At 39.6% G+C, this 22,388-nt stretch overlaps 1 protein-coding gene across 3 annotated transcripts in view; it reads left to right on the top strand.

The window, feature by feature from the left end:
- The first annotated feature begins 14,424 nt into the window (after positions 1–14,424).
- The window catches only part of TOM1L1 (target of myb1 like 1 membrane trafficking protein), a 52,660-nt gene continuing 44,696 nt past the window's right edge, over positions 14,425–22,388 (top strand). Inside the window, exons 1-3 of one of the 3 annotated variants that reach the window (XM_044676959.1) lie at positions 14,425–14,528; positions 18,870–18,954; positions 21,804–21,882. In XM_044676959.1, coding sequence (XP_044532894.1) covers positions 14,471–14,528; positions 18,870–18,954; positions 21,804–21,882 — 222 coding nt within the window. In that variant the 5' untranslated portion in view covers positions 14,425–14,470. The remainder of the gene's footprint in view (positions 14,529–18,869; positions 18,955–21,803; positions 21,883–22,388) is intronic. The other 2 variants (XM_044676958.1, XM_044676960.1) reach the window with 2 other exon arrangements.

Raw genomic sequence — 22,388 nt, 5'->3', positions numbered from 1 at the left:
CTGAGACTGAATTTGAGTCCAGGTCCTCCTATCTCCAGCCCTGGCTCTCTATCAACTGAGCCACCTCGCTGCACCACACCCTTAATGGTATATTTATTCTAAGATATCTGGGTTCTCCTTACCTTAGGTTGATGCATTTTATAAAGTATATCAGTTTATGTTGTTTACTTCTAAGCATAAAGGAGTATGTCACAATATATAGAGATCCCTCAAGTTATCTGAATTCATGGGAGATCTAGAACCTTTTGGTTAGTAGTCATATGTTCTATAATATGTCCTTAATCATAACAAAAGAGATTCAAGTGGTTAAGTCATAGGATGTATTTCTTTTAAAACTGCATCAATGATTACCTATCAGTCAATATTCCTATTTGCAGATTACATTGTACAACAGGCTGCATAGTGAAGTGTAAAGAATATTAAATCAGAAGTTTTTTAATATACCATCTTATGCTAAGAAATCTATTTACCCTTTAATGTCATTCTGAAGATTCCATAAGTCTTTCGACTTTAAATTCTAAAACAATTTTTCCTGTTCTACCTCTTCTGATTAATTTAATTTTACTTTTTCTGATTAGTCATCTCAAAGATTTGTAAAACTCTGACAAGAGAACATTATAGTCTCCTGTGATTATTGTGTTACTATATCTTTTGGCAATTCAGTTCATTTTGCTTTATGAATTTAGGTGCTATGCTATTTGTTGCAGAGTTGGAAAGAACAACAATCAGAAAGAATAATAAGAAAAACATAAGGCATGCAATTGAAACAACTTAAGCATCAACTATTTAAGCAAGTATTTGAAAATCTAAAAAAAAGACATGGACAATAGAAATGGCATTAACATTAACTAAAAATTTTATCTAGAAGCTCGTTACCACAAAGAGGATCAAAAAAGTCCAGAAAGCACCTTAGTCAGCACACATCTGACTGACTTGCCACTTAAAGGGAGATTGCTGCCAAGGGCAGTATCAAATTAGAATATAACCTCATTTATAAATCTTACAAAGAAAGATGATAGATGCTATCATCCATTAGCTATGCCTCTTAAAAGAGAGAAAAACAGAAGAGGGGAAAACCAGTTTAAAGAAAGTTTGACGAGATATTCACTAAGCAAAGTAAGAATAAAAATAAAGATGAAATAAGGATAAAAATTAAATGAGCACTATAAACAAGGAAAAAGAACATGGAAGATATTCTTTAAATGCATTGTAACAAACATTTGCCTACAAAGGAAACTGGAAACACCACAATTGAACCCTTAAACCACAGTCCTAGATGTGTTTTAAGAGGAAGTAGAAATGGCCCTAAAGAGAACAAAGGTGAGAAAAACAACTCAATTATATAAAATATATGTTGAAGAGATACTGAAAGTAATTGTGAATGCATTGAAAGATCAAGATATTTGAAGGATGGAAAATCAAAGATGTGGAATAAATCGTGGACCTTATTAAAACCAAAATAAGGTAACCAAAACCAATAACTATCCACTCATATGCCTACTCTCCCATGTAAATCTTTATAAGTTATCTATGCACAAATTGAAAGCATAATCAATAGGTCCAATAGCTGGGAGCAAGCTCTGGCAAGTTGATATTCAACAACAGAAATCTTTACCACTTCTGAATTAACTCAAACACGTAAAAAATATAATTGTGTTTACAATAAGGAAACCAAAAGAGCTCAAGACACCTTAGTCAGCAAACACCTGACTTATTGGCACTTACTGGTTATGAAAGTGCATTTGATCTCCATCCAATTACCCTCTAAGCATAAACTTAAGATAAAACATAAAAATGGGGTAATGGATGTTTACCAAAGATATTTGCCACTGTGATAGAGGAGATACAATACAGAGTACCAGTTAAAGAAGATTCTCTACTGGATGGTCAGGTCCTCCAGACAGTTTTGTTTATAAATTCTATTGTGATGATTGCATCAAGACCAGAAAATTACAGTCTTTTAGGAAAGATCTATAATTACTTAAAGGTGTTTAACCTGACTTCCAAAACCAGCAAGACCAAACAGATGAAGAATGGCTGTTGTTTAGATTTAAATCTGTCTTTTCAAAAGATATCCTAAAAAGCTTATCTGTCAGTATGTACATCTGGAAATATAGTGGAGATAAACAAGTTTGGCCTAGAATTGAACAAGAGGAAGATAATGGGTTAAATTGCCTTTGGAAAACTAATGAACTCTTCTCATGACCCTAGGCTTTTCATGAAAATGAAGTCCCATTTTTCAATACTAACATTTTTTAAGTGTTGCTTTTTGGCAGTAAGACATGGAATATATAGCAATCTCTGAAGAATTAAAAGTGGATTTTACATGACACCCATGAAGAAATTCATAGTAGGCTTGAGGAGTTACAATATATGACCAATAAAGAAATGTAAAGAAGAAAAGGAATTAAAAGTGCTCTCAAGGAACTGCATAAAAGAAAAAGAAAAGATAGGCTGGGCACATGGCAAGTGGGAGAAATGACAGACAGACAAATAGCTACAGTACTTGACTGTTACATTTAAGATAACAGGATAAAGCAAGAAAGGTCTACAAAATGTTGGGTGAACCTCTTATAAAGAACTTGTAGGAGCACTCAGAGAAGAGTTGCGATAAATGGGCAACCTTCAATATGTTGCCATCTGCATTGTTGGAGTGAACTTTCAAATAAGTGAGATCATAGATTCATTTGAGTATTTGAGCCTTTTGGTACATTTATATTTAGTATAACTATAAGTTTACTAAGATTTCCCTGTTAATTTCTTCTAATATGTGTTCTTTTCCCTTTGATAACATAATTATAACTCCTGTTATTTTGAATTCCCTTGATTCATAATAAATCTTATTCCAGTCTCTCAATTTCATTCTCTATGTGTCTTCACTTTCTAATTGTGTTTATTGTATATAAATGATTGTTGAGTTTTGGTGAGTTTTTCTTTTTTCATTCTTTATGTTTCTCTCTTTTGTTTTATTGGATTATTTAGTCTATTTAAAATTATGACTATATTGTGCTTTTTTGAGGCTAACCTACTCCCACAGATTCTCCTCTTTGTATTTCCATTTGTCTACCCTATGTCAAGTTCTTCAAGTTTATTTAAATGATTAATTCCTCTTCTTTTATTTAATTCTAACACTTATATTTAGTAACTTTCTTTTAATGTCTTTTCTCAAGAAGTTTTCCTTTACTTCATCTTCCTACTTATTTCTTTTCTCTTCCAATCTATTCTGAATTTTATTTTCTGATTCATGGGGCTATACTTTACTTATTCTTTCTGTATGTGCTTATTGTTGTCCCTCATGAGACCAAAGTTTTCAAAGTATCAAACAAGCTTTCTCATACCCAGTTTCAATGCCCTATCCTTTTCTTCCCTATTATCTCACTTTTAGAAATTTTAATTTATGGGGGAGTAAAGTTGGATAAAAGCAATGTTATCTGGTAAAAGTTATGCTGTGTCCCAAATTGTGAGGTCTTTGCCCTAACCCTTTCCCTTTCCATGATCAGTTTCCATCCCAAGAAAATGTCTTCTAATCTCTGGTTCTGTCCCTTTGCCTACCATTCTGGGTACTAGCTGTCCCTAAGAACTCATGTAATTCTTTTCCAGAGAAAGATATTGCCCATGGAAGAACATTCTATCAGATAAGGCAGCTTCCCCATATATAAATTCCCTCTCAAACTAAATTTACCATGAGGTCTCCCTCTCCTACCACAGACACACAGACACAGACATTCTCCAGAGGAATGCTCTTCAATGGCACCCCTACTCATTTTGTACTTCTACTATAGAGTCAAAAGAAGTGTAAGTGGTTTTTTCCTTCATTTTATGAAGATCTATGCTGTGAGGAATATAGAGAGAAGGCAGAGGGAAAAAAGTAATGAGAAACATCTCACTTATTAGAACAATTTTAACTGTAGTGTTAAAAGGAAACATTATAAAGAAAAATCTACAAAGGGTTTGTAAGGAGCTGATAAGTACAGTACATTCTAGAAAGTCAGTTTCTAGTGATGATTGAAGGGAAGACAAAGGAAAAGCAATGCCTTATAAAGGCAATTATTTGAAAAAGTGAACCTAACTCTTCTCTTGAGGAGAAATAGGAAGATTTTTAATTAATATGTAGAGTGAACAGAATGGTGTCTCTTTTATTTTGAGGGAATTATGGGAATTGAATGGACCACACTGACTCCATCGTATGCCCCGACTCTGGAACTAGCTCAGTTCCCTTCTTATTCAATTATGGAAATTGTAGAAAACTTATTGCATTGTTTGAACTTAGTCCTGCATTACTGGGAAGCTGGACTACCTCTTCTTGTTGCTTAGGGATCTTCAACTAAGGAACTGGGTTATACTAACCAGAAATCCAGTCAAACCCAAAGATCAATGCAAGGAGTTTTCTCACAATTATACATCTTAAGCAACCCATGTGTCATATCTGAAAACTGATCTTGTACTGATCAATCAGTTATTATTTCCTTGTTCTTTTGTTTTTGCAATCATTTCAATCAATCCACTTCTCACAATTTTCCACAAGTGAAGAGGAGTTATCTGCTTTTATGAGAGCTTGCAATGATTCTGCGCATTTTCTCAGAGCTGAAATATTGTAAATAATTATCTGTGTCTTTGTTTTATCATTGACTTCACTTGTTAACAAAAATTATATGTATTCAGCAACTTTATTGATTTACTATGTAGAAAAACAATTGTAATTACTATTGGGAAAAGAGGTTTCTCAAGGTCATTAAATATACATTTAATGAACTAAAATGAGAGCTCAATTAACTAATTAATTTGGAAGATTACAATTTTATTAATGTGGAAGAAACTATTTAATCATATCTTATATTGCTTTATCAATTAAGATGATAAAATTAAACATAGCAACAAGTGAAGTGGAAAGCTGAGGGATGACCTGTAGGCAAGTACAATCAAACTCCAATGATATTTAGTACATAAGTTTATACAACATAGAAAACAAACAGGTAGAAGGTAAAGAGGAAGACAGTAATAGCAGCTAAGGGAGAATCAGGAAAGATCCCATGTGGAACGTGATGCTTGAGCTGTATTTTGAAAAAAAGCTATGAATTCTAAAAATTAATGGTGAGGTACAAATCCTCCAGGCCTGGAGGATAACCATTGCAAAGGCACAGAGATGAGAAATAGAGACCTGTGTAAGAGGAACAGTGATAAGGGCTGATTTGACTGGATGGTATAGCACAGTGATAGAGAACCTATGGCATGGGTGCCAAAGATGGCATGCAGAGCCCTCTCTGTGGGCATGCAGCTACCCCCTCCCCCCCAGTTCACTACTAGAAAGGCAGAGGGACTCAAGCAGAGTTGCCTCCTCCCCCTCTCCACCTCTCCTGATAACATGTTTTCCACCCCCAAGCCCCTCTGCCCAGCAGCCCAATGAAAACACATAGAGGGTAAGGTGGACAACTCACAGGAGGCAGAGCTGGAGGGGAGCAGAGCGCTCCAGCCACTCCCCTCCCCTCTCTATACTAGCTGAAGACATTCCTCACTCTCAACCACCCAAACCACCTGCCACAGGGCAGGCACAAGGTCTCTGGTGGTGGTGGGGGACACAGCACTGGGGTAGGGCTGGGGTGGGCAGGACCCAGCAATCCATTTCTAAAAGGTTCAACATCACTGCTATAGCACATGAAGGAGAGTGAGATATAATAAGGATGGAAAGGAAGGAAAGTTTGGGTAACTAGCAAACCTGAGTATCAGAAGGGTATCAAATCTGGATTGGTGGAAGAATGAGTGGCAAACTCAGGGGTAATAGGAAAAGGGGCAGCTGGGCAGCTCAGTGAATAGAGAGCCAGGTGTGGAGATGGGAGGTCCTGAGTTGAAATCTGGCCTCAGACACTTCCTGGCTGGGCACATCACTAATAATGCCTAGCCTTTACCACTCTTCTGCCTTGGAACTAATACCTAGTATTAATTCTAAAACAGAAGATAAGGACTTAAGAAACAAAACACAGTAATAGTGTATAGATCCAGGTGTATATACATATGCAAATATATATGTAGAGTTCAGAAGAAGATGCATTTAAGGAGAAAGATAATGAAATCTGCTTTGGACATACTGAATTTCAGATTCCTGGATGTTCTATCCAGTTAGTAATCACAAGATCACAGAAGAAAGGAAGACCTGAGAGTTATCAGCATATAGATACCCATAGGAACTTACACAGTGCCCAAGGGAGAATGGAGCCCAAGACAGAACTTTGGGGTGCACCCACAGTTAGGACGCATGTTAAGGGTGCTGATTCAGCAAAAGAGATTGAGAGTAAAGTTAGATACATAAAAGAAGAGCTAGGAGATAGCAGTCTCAAAAAGAAAAAGAAATAAGGTAGGAACTACAATGGGTGATGGAATGGGTGGAAAGGAAGAATTTAAGACAAAAGAGAAAATTTGAAACAGTTGAGTTGCTGTGGGGGATGGAATAAAGAGTCACCTTGGGAGAAGGTCCACTTTGTTATAGCAAGGATCTAGTTGAGATCTGAAAATATACATTTGTAGTGGACCCATGTATCATAGTACTGTGACAACTTTGTTCATCACCGTGGGTGAAGGAGCAGGGATAACAGATGGTGGAAATGAGTCAAGGTGGGAATTTGGCAAGGCATGAGTAGAAATAGAATGAGGGAGTGAAGGATTAGAGAGTAGCAGGCTAGTTTTCAACTGGTAACCAAAAATTCATCTTAGTACATATATCTTTCCATGCTTCTTTGAATTCTACATATTTATTGATTTTTTTATGGTGCAGCAATATGCCATTATGTTGTTTAGCCCCTTTCCAGTTAACAGGTTTATACTTTGAAAAACTCATCTTTTAAATTCCGCTCTTCTCTTAGTGGTAGAGATAACATGGGGTAGGAGAAAGATTGTTGGATTTGGAATCAGGAAGACTTGGGTACAAATCTTGCCTGATACTAGGTGAGTGATCCAAAGAGAGTCACTTAACATCCTGAGTCTCAGCTTCCTCATCTGTAAAATGAAGGAGATTGAACTCAATAATTTCTAATATTCCTTTTGGCTCTAAATCTATGATTCAATGATCTTAAACCCCGGATCCAGAAAAGGCATTTAATCTCTATGTGCCTCAGGAACTTGTCTCCCCTTATGAAATGCTGATGAAATAATCAAAATCAGAGCTTTTTCATATTTTCAATAAGATCCTATATAACTCTAAACTCTGAAATACCAGCCTTAGAGGAATAAAATATTCTATGAAACAATGGAAAGATGAATGGATAGTGCAAGTGTTGTTCAGTCCTTTCTGACCCTTCATGATCCCATGGACCAAACTATCCATGAGATTTTCTTGGCAAACTTAATAGAATAGTTTGCCATTTCCTTCTGCAAAAGATAAGGCAAACAGAGGTTAAGTGACTTGCCTAGGATGACACAGCTAGTCAGTGACTGAGGATGAATTTGAATTCAGGTCCTCCTGACTCCAGGCTCTTTGTGTACTGAACCATCTAGCTGCACTTAAGTTACATCATATATGGTTACTTATAATGGTTGGTTGCTGACCTTCCTACTGGAAGAGAACCAAAATGACATCACTAGGTGATTTCTCTTGACTCCCACATTAATTGGATTTAAGTAAGGCTGAGTTGCACAAAGTCCTCAGCTACACTTTCTCTTCCAGAGTCATCCAAGTCCAGTGGCAAAACAAAGTGAAGACAACTGGTGATGGCTCCAGATGCAGTGGATGACCTTGGCTTCTTCAATGACTAACCAAGCTTTAAGTGCACTACAGTGCCTACTTCCTCCACTTTCGTGGCTGTTGGAACAGTTCATTCTTATCAGTTCCTTCCTCTGGGGAGAGACTTCACATACCTGGGATAGATTCCTTCTGAACTCATACATGGGTTTGAGGTCTGTGGGTTACCCTGAACCTGGTTTAGCCCAACTGCTAAGATAGTTTTACTAGGGTATGATCAATGCATAAACATATACATATGCTTCTCAGAGCCACAGATGAGAGCTGGGTGACAGGTAGACAGACACCAAAGGATTTCAGAAAACAGCCCTGAAACAGGGCTCAGAAAGCCCTCACACCAGATGTACTAGCTTTTCCCATATACTCTCCTACTTGTGCTAAAGAATTCAACAAAATTAAATTATATCCCATAAATCTTTAATAAGCAATTAGTAAAAGCTAGGCACTGAGATATGTACTGGGGATACAAAGAAAAAAAAGAAAATAGACTCTATCCTCTGGGAGTTTACATTCAGTTTTTAAATTAATTTAATCTTATTCAAGAAGTATTTATTAAGTATTTCCTGTTTGCTAGGCACTGTGCTTTGTGAAGATATAAAGAGAAAACATAGATCAAATCCTGCCCTCAGAGAGCTTACAATGGGAGAGGGGAGAGTAATGTAAAAGGGGAGGAAAAAACGAATATGTAGAAGAAAATTGAATATAAAATCATTTCTGTGGAGAACTTATTAGCAATGTTGACTGGGGAAAAAAAATCAGGGAGCTGCTTCCACAGTGGTGCACCCCTCTGCACTGGGTCCCCACCCCAGGTCTGTGCCTGCACTCAGGATCCGCATCTGCACCTGGGTCTATGCCTGCACTCAAGGTCTATGTTCAAAGTCCGCGTGTTCTTTAGCCTTTTGGGGTCTTAAGTCTTGCTGCTCTCAGGAGCAGACCCTGGTGATCCCAAGTAGCTGCCAAGGACTTAATGGATGCCCCAAACTTGCTCTAACTCTTGTGCGCTGGCTTTGGCCCTGTAGGTGGTGTGGGGAGAGAGGGGGTTGCTCAGTTTGCGTTTTAGTGAGAGCTGTTTTACCCCTTTATAGCATAGAAATGCCCTGATCCCATGTACCTTCAATGTTGCACCCTGTTGTGGGGTCCCTTCGTTCGTCTGGATTTGTTTTTATATTCTCTTGAGGAGTCCTATATGTGTGGGTTAGGAGAGGTTAAGCAGCTGCTTTTTACTCTGACACCATCTTAACTCCACAAAGCATTTTATAAATATTATCTCATTTTATCTTTACAACAACCCTGGGAAGTAGATGCTGCTATTATTCCTAGTTTACAGATGAGGAAACTGATGCAGGTAGAGGTTAAGTGACTCATCTAGGATTGCACTTCTAGTAAGTGTCTGAGGCAGGATTTAATCTCCTCTTTCTGAGTCCAGATCCCTAGAAAAACCTAGCTGGTTATGAAAAACTTAAAAACCAAAACAAAAAGTTTGTATTTTATGATAGAATCAAAAGGGAGTCATTTGAGTTTTGTGGGTTAAGAAAGTGACATATATCTATCATATAAATAGATATCTGCTTCAGGAATATCAGTTTGGGATCTTGATATAGTACAGATTTAGAAGGTGAAAGACTAAAACAAGAAGATTAATTAATCTTATTCAAGAAGCATTCATTAAGTACCTCCTATTTGCTAGGCACTGTGCTTTGTGGAGAAAAAAAGACAAAACATAGATCAGCCCCTGCCCTTAAGGTCCCTGTATTAGAGTCAGTTTTATTCAACTCTTCATGACCCCATTTGGAGTTTTCTCGGCAAAAATACTGGTATTCCTTCTCCAGCTCACTTTACAGATAAGGAAACTTAGGCAATTGGGGTTAAGTAACTTGCCCAGGGTCTTATAGCTAGCAAGTGTCTGAGGTCATATTGGAATTTAGGAAGATGAGTCTTCCTGACTTCAGGCCAGATATCCATCTACTCCATCTCCTAGCTGACACAAGAAGGGAGGGATGCTAGGGAAATATAATGAGTTCCATCTTGAATTTGAGATATCTACAGGCCACCAAGTTGAAAATATATAGTGTGTAGATAAATAGGTAGAGAGACAGTGAAAGAGAGAAAGAGATACGGAGAGAGAAAGAGATAAGGAAAGAGAGAAAAAAATGAGAGCGATGGAGGAAGAGAGAGACAAAACAGAGAGAGAGAGATGGAGAGATAGATAAATGTTAGAGAGATAGATAAATGTGGGACTGGAGTTCAGATGAGAGGCTAGTGCTGGAAATATAGGTCCCAAGACTTATTTGCATAGAGGTGATAGCTGAACCAGTGGAAACTGATAAAATCATCAGGAGAGTTAATGATGAAATAGCACGAAAACTGATATAATGGATAAACAGATGACCATAAAACTAAGTGGGTTAGTCATGTAGCAAGAATAAGACAGTAGCTATAGGGGGCCATGCCTCTATATGATTTTTTGGGGTCCTGAGCGGCGTGGTGGCATAGGATGGTTAAAGCAGGAGAAAGAAAATGAGAACAACTAGACTAGTGGTTAGCCCATGCTGTTCCAAATTCTGTGGGCATGGAAGTTTATTATATATCCTTCTCAAAGAGGTCACAGTTGGTAAGGGGCAATAAATCACACATAATCCATTGAAGTCTAAAGAATACAGATGCAAAGACAAATGGTCAAATTCCAAACCCCAATTTCAGGAGGGGATAATTCCAGGAGAGGAAATATCCCAGGGAGATGTTCATCAATTGAAATCTGCATACAGACTAAAGACTCAGGTTTTAATCTGAGTATGGAATCAGCGTCTGTTTAAGATTAAGGCTTCTTCAATTATCAAGGGAGGAAATTATCAATTCAATAGAAGCTGGTCTACCACTTCAAGGCTCTCCAATAAGAATTGTAAAAAAGGTGGGGATCAAAGACTGAGTCAGAAGAGGAGCCTCAGATTTTTATCTTAGATGACCCATTCAGTCTGCATCCTGACATGCAGGGCAGAAAAATCATACACACAGTTTTACTTGCCGATGATTTTGTAATGGGATCCAGATAAAATATCTGTTACAGACTCTGTTTCTCTAAATGACTCCTAATAACCTTTTTGGAGGGATCAAGTTGATTTTGGATTAACCTACCTTCTGGTACCAGAGCCTTTTTGGGGCTCAAGTGACCAGGACCAAACACAAAGACTGCCTCAGCCTGGATTGGTCACGTAGGGAATCCAGATAACAGGCCCTAAATTTGATCCTATTTCTCCAAAGGTTTTACTACATAGAACGGCTTCCCACAAGTAGCTCATTAGCTCCCTGTTACACCAGGAATCTCAAGATATTAAAAGATTGAAAAGAAGTCCCAACCAGTTAAGACAAGGACAAGAACTACACAGGATGAGAAGCCATAGGAGTACCCATGTTAACTTTGAAAAAACACAAAACTATTAAATAGTCATGAAAGCCACTCTTTAATTAAGGACAAGGGGGAACAGGGCTGATTAGGCCTCCACTCAGAGCCGCTTGCCACATGCCTTATGCAGAGTCGAGGACTGAACTCTGCTTGTTCTGGTCCCTGACCCCCTGGGAGTGACACCGTGCTAGATGATGACTCCAAGAAACAAAGGAAATTGGGGAACTTATATACCATTTGGGAAGATCCAGGGGCTGGGAGAGATGATTGACATTATCATACTGATAGGATACAATCTAGCCTGGGAAAGGAATCCTAGCCAGAGGCTAGGGGGTAAGGGAAGGGGCTGCTTACAACGGATACTAAAGGATGGTTCTGCCCAGGTGTGTCTTCCTGGGAAAGGGTCTCTGATCCAATGGGGAAGACTACCTAAGACAAAAAGGGCATTTATCTATCTATCTATCTATCTATCTATCTATCTATCTATCTATCTATTTATATATCTCAAGTCAGAAGTTTACTTACAAAATAGAGTGGGAACAATAAAGCAGAGAAATGTGAGAGAGGTTAGAGAAAATACCTACACTAGTCCTCAGCCAGGAGGGCCCCTAGTGAGTAATCAATTATGTGGCCTCCTCCAAGATGGAAGCTAGTCTCTTAGGAAACTAGGAAAGGAGTCAGCCCTTTTCACTCACCCAATGAAATATTCCAGGAGTCAGAATCTAAGTTGAAGCCACAATCCAAGCTGCAGTCTCCAGTGAAGTTCCCTGGAAGACTATTTCCAGGAGACACCCTCCACCAGACTCAACTTCACCAGACTCCAAAAAGGGTATTTAGCATTTACCCTAGGGTCCATTATTCAGTCTGCAACTGCTAGTCTGGGATTCCCTTCAGGATGGATTCTCATGGGAACAGGGAACAAGCACAAGCTTTGGGGGGGTCTCCAACCTACAAGCTATTCCTAAAACTTAGGGTTCATCAGATCTCACTAGGTCACAAGTTTGGGGTCGCTAGATTCCACGTTGACACCCACACCAATGAGATCAGAATGACTGAATACAAATTGCCATGGGATTCATGGTCAAGGAGCCTGGTATCCTAGTTTGAATCCTGGCACTGCTACTTATATGACCATGACAAAAGTCATTTAACTCCTGGGGGGAGGTCTCAGTTCCATTATCTTTAAGATGAGTATTTCAAAACAGATGACTTCTGAAGTACCTTCCAGCTCTGCATCTATGATCTATGACTGTCATCCAAGAAAATGCCTCAAATCTCTTTCCCTAAATGTGTTTGAATTGTGGCAAAAGAAATATTGGTAATAAAATTATGAAGAGAAGAAGACAACAGCAGTTGGGAAACTATTTTATCCATCTTCTTTCTTCAACTCAACTGCTTGTTGGTATCTACTCTATGCTGAGGCTGGGCACATCACCACTCAGACTAGTGGCAAAGCACAACTTGGACCAAACTTCATTTTCCCTCCAAGCACATTTTCTTTCTGTGAGCAAGAAGGGAAGATAAGAATATTAAGAGCTTCAGTTTATGGGAAAGTATTTTTTCCTTTGTTACCACAGGCTACAGATTTAAATGGTACCAGGAGAACAGAGATGGTGACATCACAAAGAATGGATCAACAATGGAGCTAAGCAAGGGATAGAAGCAAAGCCACAAAAAGTAAGAATGTATTATAGATCACTCAATTTCAGTTATCCAGATAGCAATAGAGGTGGTATCCTATCAGAGATTGTTCCTTATCTTAAATCTGTGTATTTGCTTTCTGGAAATAGGGCAAGGCCTGCTTTGTTTTTGTCACTGTACCTAACACATAGTAGGCCCTTATATATGCTTTCTAAATGTATGAAGAAAAGAGAAGAGACTATTAACTAATAGGTCCACCCTACTCTATGAAATATCATAATTAAAAGTACAATAAGATAAATGAAATAAAAATATTTAATCCATTCAGTTCAAGAAAAACGTAATAAAAGCAAAGTAATATAGGCTGATAGTATATTATTAGGAGGTTTGAAATATGTGTATATACAAAGTCTAACCAGTGAGCAACCCAGTCTATCAACACCCACTTACTAAACATTTACTTTTTGTTCTTTCTTATTTCTCTCACCATCACCTTCAGGATTGAAAAAGGGCTTGTAACACTGGGCCTCAATTCATGGCCAGAAAAAATGGGGGAAAAGGCAAGGGGATGAAGAACTAGGAGCCAAGGAGCTGCCATCTGACTTGAAGTTTCATCGAACTTTCATTTCTGCTAAAGCCACAAAGAAATCAGGTACTAATCCACGCAGCTCATTCTTGCCCACATTTCCCAATCCAGGGTTAACTGGGGCAGGAGGAAATGGAAATGTATCTGTAACTTAGGCGGGAAGGTAACTAATGGAGGGTGGATAAACAATGCCTACTTAGTCAGCAAGTTTAACATTCCCATAAATCTTACTCCCTCCCAGCCCCAGGGCCAAAAGCCCCAGACAGGAACCGATCCCAGAACGTCCTTTTTCTTTGTTTTTTCCTAGTCGGCTGGGGTGAGAGGACCGGGAGGGAACCGGATTAACCTTTTCCTTCCCAAGAACCAATTTTCCCAACCCCTTCCAATGCCAGATTCTCAGTTTCCTCATGGCCACCGGCCTATTATTTCTCGCCCCTGTTATTGCAGTAGGTGATTTCCAATCAACACAGTGAGCATGCAGACTCGGTTAGGGGAGTGGAGTGCCTTCCCAGGCACAGTGGCTGAGCTGCCCTCTTCCTTATTAATCTCACGCCCCTCCCAACCAGAAATAACTTTCCCTGGGAAACAGACTGTGCCCGTCAGGCAGGCTGTGCCCTTATGCCCAAGAACTGGGAGTAAGAGCTGCGCGAGCAGAACAGAGCCGGCCCCCGTTTCCCAGAGCGGGGCGGAACCCGAGGCGCTGGCCACGGTCACGTCACGCCCACTGGGCTCAGGGCTTTGAGGCGCTCTGCTACCTCGGCTCGTCCGGACCGCGGGCTTGGCCGGCTAGCTGCTGCGACTCCTGGCCACCTTGGGGAGAGGCAGCTCGGCGCAGAAAGGCTCCTAGCTGCTGGAGGCGGTCGGTCAGCCTGACCACCCCGCGGGTAGGAAGATTGGTTGTGCTACAGGTGGGCTGGGCGCCTCGGAAAGCTCCGCCCTTCGAGGAAAGGAGGAGGAGACGGAGCTCCGAGCCCGGGATCCCCTGGAGTACGGGGATCGCGGGGCTGGAGAGGAGGAGCCTGGGGCGCAGAGCAGGGGAGGAGCCGGCCACCGGAGAAGGACGAAGAGGAGGGGGCGTAGGCGGATTTCCTGGGCCCGGCTCGGAGGGCTCACCATGGCGTTTGGGAAGAGCCTCAAAGATCCCTTCGCGACTTCAGTGGGCCACCTCATAGGTAAGGTGGCAGAGGCGGGGTGAGCACCTCGGCGGAGTCACCTGAGCCCGGCTCCTGGAGGATTGAGTTCCTAGCATCTGCAATCTTCAGACCCCAACCTTGGCTTCTGGACCTTAGACTCTGGTCCTGTTCTCTCGACCAAACCCCTCCACTCCCTCCTCGCCAGGCAAAGAGCCCTTCTCCCACCCTTAATGTGCTTCCCGGGATTTATTTCTCTCTTTCTAGGCCCCCCTCCCTCCCAGAGAGGGAAGTGAGCCAGATGAACCTGAGATTTGCGGGGAAAAGAACCCAACTCCCTGGTTCTCTGCCGCAGATTTTGGAGCCTAAAGGCGAAAGGGGTGGAAAATGTTCTAGAGGAGCCCTGAAACTTATTCCAAACCGTTGTGACAATGAGTCTTTCTTATTAAAAACGGAAATTGGCACCCATAAAGCCCGACCTATGACTTTCCTGGATAAACAAAGAATGAAGATCAGACCAATTGCTGGGCCAGAGAGGGAAGGCTCTGAAAGCCACTTGGGGCTAGGGGGTGGGGGGAGGGCACTCTGGGGAACCAGACTGCATAATTGCTTCTCTCACCCCACCCCACCCCCAACTGACTAACCCTAAGTATAATAGAATAGAAACCAACATCTTAAGTACTTTAATGGAACTAGCTCAGTTTTAGCTCTTGATTGCTCCCTTTCTAGGCTCAGTTCAGCAGGTAACTCCTTCCAGAGACATTATCTGATTCCTCCAGTTGTTAAGAGTACTTCCTTCTTCTCTGGGCAAATTATCTTGTAGATATCCGGTATTTCCTTCTCAGTAAATATTTTCCTAGTAGAAATTAATGTAGGGCTAGGACTATCTCACTTTTGTATCCTCAGTTCCTATAATATAGGAATAGGGATTGGACCTACAAATTCATTGCTTTGAGGAATTACTACATAAGAACATTCCCTCTCTCTTGTGCAGTTTGGCATATTCTATGCAATTTACAGAATTAGTTGCTTGGGGCACTGAGAGTTTGAGAAGTTTGCCCATGGCCATATGGCCAATATGGGTTAGAGTGGAGGCCAACTCCATCCTCTACTTTGCCTGTAGTGGAGGCATAGTAAAAGCCTGTTGATTGATTCATAGGCTCTAGGGAATTAGGAAGAGCTGTCTGAGAACCCAGTTTCTGTAGTCTGACAATCTTGGCCTGAGATGTGATCTTCAGAGCTTTCCTGTGAGGTGGACTCCTGGGCAGAAGTCGAATAGCATTAGTAGTAGCTAGAGAAACCTCATCCCATCTTGACTGAATGTTGTTTGATTGCTGCTGTTCAGTGGTGACACTTCTATGACCCCATTTGGAGTCTTCTTGGCAAAGATACTGGAGTGGTTTGCTATTTCCTTCTCCAGCACATTTTACAGATGAGAAAACTGAGGCAGAATTCATCTTAATCTTAAGTGACTTGTCCAGGTGACAACTAGAAAGTGGTTGAGGTTGGATTTGAACTCAGCCATTCCTTGACTTTAGGCCCCACTTTGCCAGTAGCTGCCCTTGGAGCCCTCCCTGAAATCAGATCTCTGTTACTGCCTCTTCATGAGGCCAAGCAGAGAGGATCCTAAGTAAGACTGATATGAAGATGAATTGTCATCACCCATTCTACCTTCTTCCTCGTTCCCCTCACCCCCATTCCCTCATAGGAAGACAGGCACATAAATTTATTCACACAAAGCTATGAGTGACTTTTTAACTTATTCACACAAAGTTTTGAGGGATTTTTTTGTACTCTTCTCTACAGGTATTTGCATTGTTTTTTTTTTTTTTTTTAAAACCTTACCTTCCATCTTGGAGTCAATACTATGTATTGGCTCCAAGGCAGAAGAGTGGTAAGGGCTAGGCAATGGGGGTCAAGTGATTTGCCCAGGGTCACAAAGCTGGGAAGTGTCTGTCTTCCCCAGTATTTATTTTTATAAACAGAGTCACCCAGCCAGGAAGTCTGAGGCCAGATTTTGTGTAAATGGAATTAACTGAAAATCTCCCTCTTACAATTTGAACCTAGGACCTCCTGTCTCTAGGCCTGGCTCTCAATCCCCTGAACTACCCAGCTGCCCCTATCTTTGCATTTTTAAAAGACTGCCTTTACATATCAAAGCAATTAACTCCAATGGTGGAATTATTGGGCAATGCCAGTTTCTGTAGAACCAGAGTATGGGAGGATTTTATTTTCCAGGCAGCCTTGATGAAACCCTTCAAAACTCCCCTTCTCCATTCTACCACTGTATACACTCTGGCATGCCTTTGCTCTCCTCCTCTTTATTTGTTTTTTTGTGTTTTTTTTTAAACCCTTAACTTCTGTGTGTGTGCTCATAGGTGGAAGAGTGGTAAGAGTGAGCAATGGGGGTCAAGTGACTTGCCCAGGGTCACAAAGCTGGGAAGTGTCTGTCTTCCCCAGTATTTATTTTTATAAACAGAGTCACCCAGCCAGGAAGTCTGAGGCCAGATTTTGTGTAAATGGAATTAACTGAAAATCTCCCTCTTACAATTTGAACCTAGGACCTCCTGAGCCTCTAGGCCTGACTCTCAATCCAATGAGCTACCCAGCTGCCCCTCCTCCTCTTTATCCTACCATGAACAGTGTCAGAAGTTCAGTTTACCCACCTGGCCACATGCTCAGCTATCCTTTGGGAAAAATTATAGCCCTGGGTTGGCCTTTATTATTTTTTTTCAAAGTTTTTCTCCTGCCATGGGGGAAGCTAGGCCTTGTAGATTTAGAGTTATCTAGAATCATCTTGTCTAAAGTTTCACATGAGGGAATGTGGAGGAGACTGCACTTTGCCATCCGAGTCACTCCATTTCTAAGCAAATTTGTGCCTTTGGCACACTGGGGATTTCTCAGCCAGCCACTCTGGCCCTTGATGCCAGTCATGGAAACCTGAACAGCGTAACTAATAGGCCAGCTCCTGAGGGTTGCCAGAGAAGGGAACAGAAGCAGTTGTACTTTGGGTATAAATGCTGATGGATTTTAGATCAGTGTTCTCCCTCCTCAATTCTGCCTCTTGGAATAGCCAGCTCCCTTCCAGGCCCAGCTCTGGTGCCACCCATCCATCTCCTGGAGGCTTTTCCAAATCACCGGAATCCTTTCCCTATCCCTCCCCCAGGTGACCTCTATTTCCCCAGATCACTAGAGAGATAGACAGGTAGATAGAAGCTGTGTGTGTGTATGTATGTATAGATGTATTTGAGAGGAAACTAGGTGTTTGGGAGAGCAGGTATTACCAGCACTAGCTGTGTGATCTTTGAGAAATAAGTCACTTAAGTTCCCAGTGTTCTGGGTAATGCTCTAAGCCATAAATCACACAAGAGTTGCCTATTTGCATAGTTGATAAGGGAATTTCCTACAATAATGAAAGCACTGGTTTAGGTAGTTTTTTATTTATGTATCCTTACATAATTAATTATAATAATAATAACTATCATTAAAAAGCTCTTTAAGAGGGGCAGCTGAGTTACACAGTGGATAGTGTCAGACTTGAAGTCAGGAAGACCTGAGTTCAAATTTAGCCTCAGACATTTCCTAGCTATGTGACCCTGGGCACGGCTCTTAACCCTGACTGCCTAGTTCTTGTTGTTCTTTTGTCTTAGAATTGATACTAAGACAGAAGGCAAGGATTAAAAAACCAAAAAGTTCTTTAAGGTTTGCAAAGCACTTTTGACTCATTTGATCCTTACAATAACCCTATGAGGTAAGCATTCTTATTACACCCATTTTCTGCCAAGGAAACAGACTGAGGGAGGTGAGGTGATTTATCCAGGGTCATATCACTAGTAAGGGACTGAAGCTGGGTTTGAATTCAGCTCTTTATGACTCCATGAGCAGTATTCTGTCTGCTATGACCCCTTAGTTGTATTCCTCAGTAAAATGTAAGCATCTTGAAGGCAAGGACTTTGTATAATATATTTATATTTACCCATATTTGCATTTTTATGAAGACTTCCCTTAAACAGCAAAGCAATAACTCTTCTATGGTGGAGTTGCAAGGCAATTCAAATTTAAGTGGAACCTTAGTTTCATGTGGTAAATAAAAGTCCCTGCCCTCATGGGGCTTCTATTTTCCTGGGAGATACACATATACGGAAAAAGCAATTACAAAATAACTCAAAATTATACCTATTTGTATTCCTAGCAGTTATCACTTTTTTTTTTACTACACAGTGAGCATTTAATAAGTATTTATTGAATGAATGAATCCTATTGCTCACTTTTGATGGTTTCAAGTTAAGACTTTCTTAAAATTTTAGACTGTGCTTCAGGGAGATAAAAGATTATCTTCAAGTTGTTCTTGCCAAGGGCAAAAATAGTTGCTTTTCTTTTCAGAAAAGGCTACATTTGCAGGAGTTCAGACTGAAGATTGGGGCCAGTTCATGCACATTTGTGATATGATTATCACCAGCAAAGATGGGTGAGTGCATACCAGGGGGTTGATCTTGCCTGCTGCAAGAGGGGCATCTAAAAGTTTTTGGACTTGGTGCATTTCTTTGGCAAAGAAATGCCAGCCTTGAAATATTAGAATGCCTACTTCTTTCCAAATTTGGATAATTGGGGAATCCATTACAACATCTCTTCTTTCTACCTTTTTCCTCTTCCTTCTGTTGGTTGTAAAAGTTGACTGCTTGTTGATCCACCCAGATAGGATATTATATCCCCTTGAAGTCACACCTGAACTAAAACTGGTCATGCTATGGGGCCTTTTTCGTTCCCTACAACTCTATCTGTTCAATCTACCACTGTTTCCAGTTTATACATGTTATGGAAAACATTAGAGAGAAAGTCACTTGCCCTGGGGTGATAGCTTGTTTCTTAGATTGTAAGTCTCTGGTCATTTGGGTCATTTCCCATTTTACGGGCAGGAAATAATCAAGAAAAGAACTTTTTTTGCCCCTTCATCAAGAATATAGGACAAACTCACTTTTCCATACATCAGCCAAGAATCTTTACTATATTTTTGCATGATATATTCCTTTTTTATTTATGTAAGCATGTTATGGATGAATTGCTCTGAATTAAACAGACTGAAAAGAACAATCTAGATTTGTTTTAAAAATTGTATAGAACTTTCAAGAACCACCCAGAAATCAAAGTAGATCTTATTTATGGTGATTCTATGTGATTGTGAATCATAGAGTGCCATAGTCTCCAAAGAATCAAAACTCCTGGATCAAAAATCTGAAGAATCAAAACTCCCCAAATCAAACTCTATCTTCCATTATCCCAAAACAATGGAGATATACATAGTGAGTATAAATAGGCTGTGTCCTGAACAAGAGATGTGCAGGCTGGTCATATATTGAGAATAAGGGTTAATAGATAGTATGTGCAGCTCATATACTGACCCGGTACCTGAATCATGTTGAAAGACCTAAAGGGGTCCCGCAAACATCAAGTGGACCAATTGATGATAATTTGAACATATGTGGATAAGCATTACATGGGATAGAAAGGAATGAATAGATCGTAATCTATACATATTATAATTGTATTCAAACTCAAATAGAAATAGGATATATAAGGATCCCTATAAGCTCATATTGACTTAGAAAACCATATGTTAATATCTAAATTTTATTGTATTTTGTTATTTATTTTGTTAAATATTTCCCTATTATGATTTAATCAGGTTCATCAGCACTTGGGAATGTGGTGGACCTTGCTGCCCATGGACCACATTTGACATCTCTGAACTATATTGATGCAGAGAGAAGTCTCTGAGATCACCAGTACATTTAAGTTACCCAGGGAAGTCTCAGTGATCAGAACTAAGAGGAAAAACTATTTTGGATTATAGATTATATAGATTATGTTGAGGAATAGAGTTTGATTGCTTTGTGGTCTGTTGTTCAGATAAATACAAAAAAATGTGTAGCCGATATTTATTCATTATATATAAATGGAAATTGCTAAAGTACTTGAACATGGTTTACTTGAATCAGCTAGGTAGCCCAGGGGATAGAGCACCAGGATTAGAGTTGGGAGGACCTGGATTCAAATTTGGCCTCAGAGACTTCCTAGTTGTAGGACCTGGACAAATCACTTAATCTGGATTGCCTAGCCTTTACCATTTTTCTGTCTCAGAATAGATACTAAGATAGAAGGTAAAGATTTGAAAAGAAAGAAAATGGTTTGTAAGTAGTTTAAATATTTGCCTTGCAATCTGAGAGACATAATTAATTTCTTTAGTTAAACCTTCTTCCAGGGATGAAACAAATCTCAGAGAAACATTAACAGGTAATGTAAAATGCAACACCTCCCTACCCCCAAATTCTGATTAGTTCATTTTTGCTACAAAATAGTAGTTCACCTTTTCAGCATCAAAAAATGTTGTCAGCACACACACACACACACACACACACACACACACACACATAGTTGTCTCTAAGTGTCTTTTGATTGAGAAACTATCTGATGAAAAAAATACACTTTCAGTTCTGAAATGCTTTTTGCTTGGATTTTATTCATCCAAATAGCTTCTACATTTGAAAAAAAAGTAATGCTTAATTGTGGAATGGTTTTAGTATGCAAATTACAGAAGACATATTTGTTTGCTATTCTACATTAATGCTATATATTTTGTTCATGTTAAATATTAAAGGCAGTTATGGTATAGTGGAGAGAGAGTTGATATTGGAGCCAGGAAAACCTAGGTTTAAGTAATACAACTTGTATTCATACTGCTGTGTGACACATAGGTAGATCATTTAACATTTCAGTGACCCCAGACAATTATCTCAGTCAAAAGGACTGATCTGCATTGGCAGAGGACATTTTTCTTATAGGGAATTTTCTATATCCATTAAATTCCCAGGTAGGTTAAAAAAAGACTAAAATGCCAATGTTTGGTGCTATACAAAGATTTGCAATAAATCCTTGGGGATTGGGAACCATTGCTTAAAATGATAATCATTAAGCTAAACAAAGTCATTGCTGTTCTGTGTTGCCTGTTAGAGTAGGTGATTGAGAGCCATCCATTTGGTGGTGGAAGTGTTGAATAATCCTCAATGTTTTTTTAAAGACATTTCACTATAAACTACATAATTTGGTGTAGTAAAAACCAATTTGGACTTAGGAGTCCGTAGATCTGGACTTTTGTCAACCTCAAATTTAGTGGTATAATTTCACCTCTGGTATTCCCATGGTTCTGTAGTTTTCATTAATTGGCATAGGAAATTGATACATGCGGTTCTCTATCTCTGATCACTTTTAGAAATCAAGCAAATGGACTTAGTTAATTACTGTGCTTCTCTGTTGTCATAGGTCAAAAGAAGCAGTAAGAGCTTTCAAGAAAAGGATTTCTAAAAATTGTAATCATAAGGAGATTCAGCTTACCTTATCGGTGAGTATTTAACATGATTATCATTAAGATTCCTAAGATCTTTAAGCTGATTTCTGATGGATTTCTTAAAAAATTCAGCAGGAATATATGTTTTTGTGGGTATATTTTAGATATACCCACACATACATAATATATACATTTATATATGTGTATATTTGTGTGTCTGTAGAGATCTATATCTCTTATCTGTGAATCTGTCAACCTCTTTGTCTGCCTACCTACCTGTCTAGCTAACATCTATTTTTCTATCTGACTGCCTATCTCTTTATTAGTCTGTTATCTGTCTATCTATCCAACTTATCATCTACTTTTTAAAATCTATCTCCTCACCTATCTGTCTGCCCTTCTATCTGTATAATTTATTTGTCTACCTACCTCTCTCTCCATCTATCTATCTATCCATTCATCTATCCATCCATCCATCCATCCATCTTTAGAATTTATTTGTCTATCAATCTGCCTGTCTCTCTCTCTCTCTCTCTCTCTCTCTCTCTCTCTCTCTCTCT

Source organism: Gracilinanus agilis, chromosome 4, assembly GCF_016433145.1.
Source record: "Gracilinanus agilis isolate LMUSP501 chromosome 4, AgileGrace, whole genome shotgun sequence".
Lineage (NCBI taxonomy): Eukaryota > Metazoa > Chordata > Mammalia > Didelphimorphia > Didelphidae > Gracilinanus > Gracilinanus agilis.
Note: the sequence above shows the minus strand (reverse complement) of the source record. Positions and strands in the feature narration are given on the sequence as shown.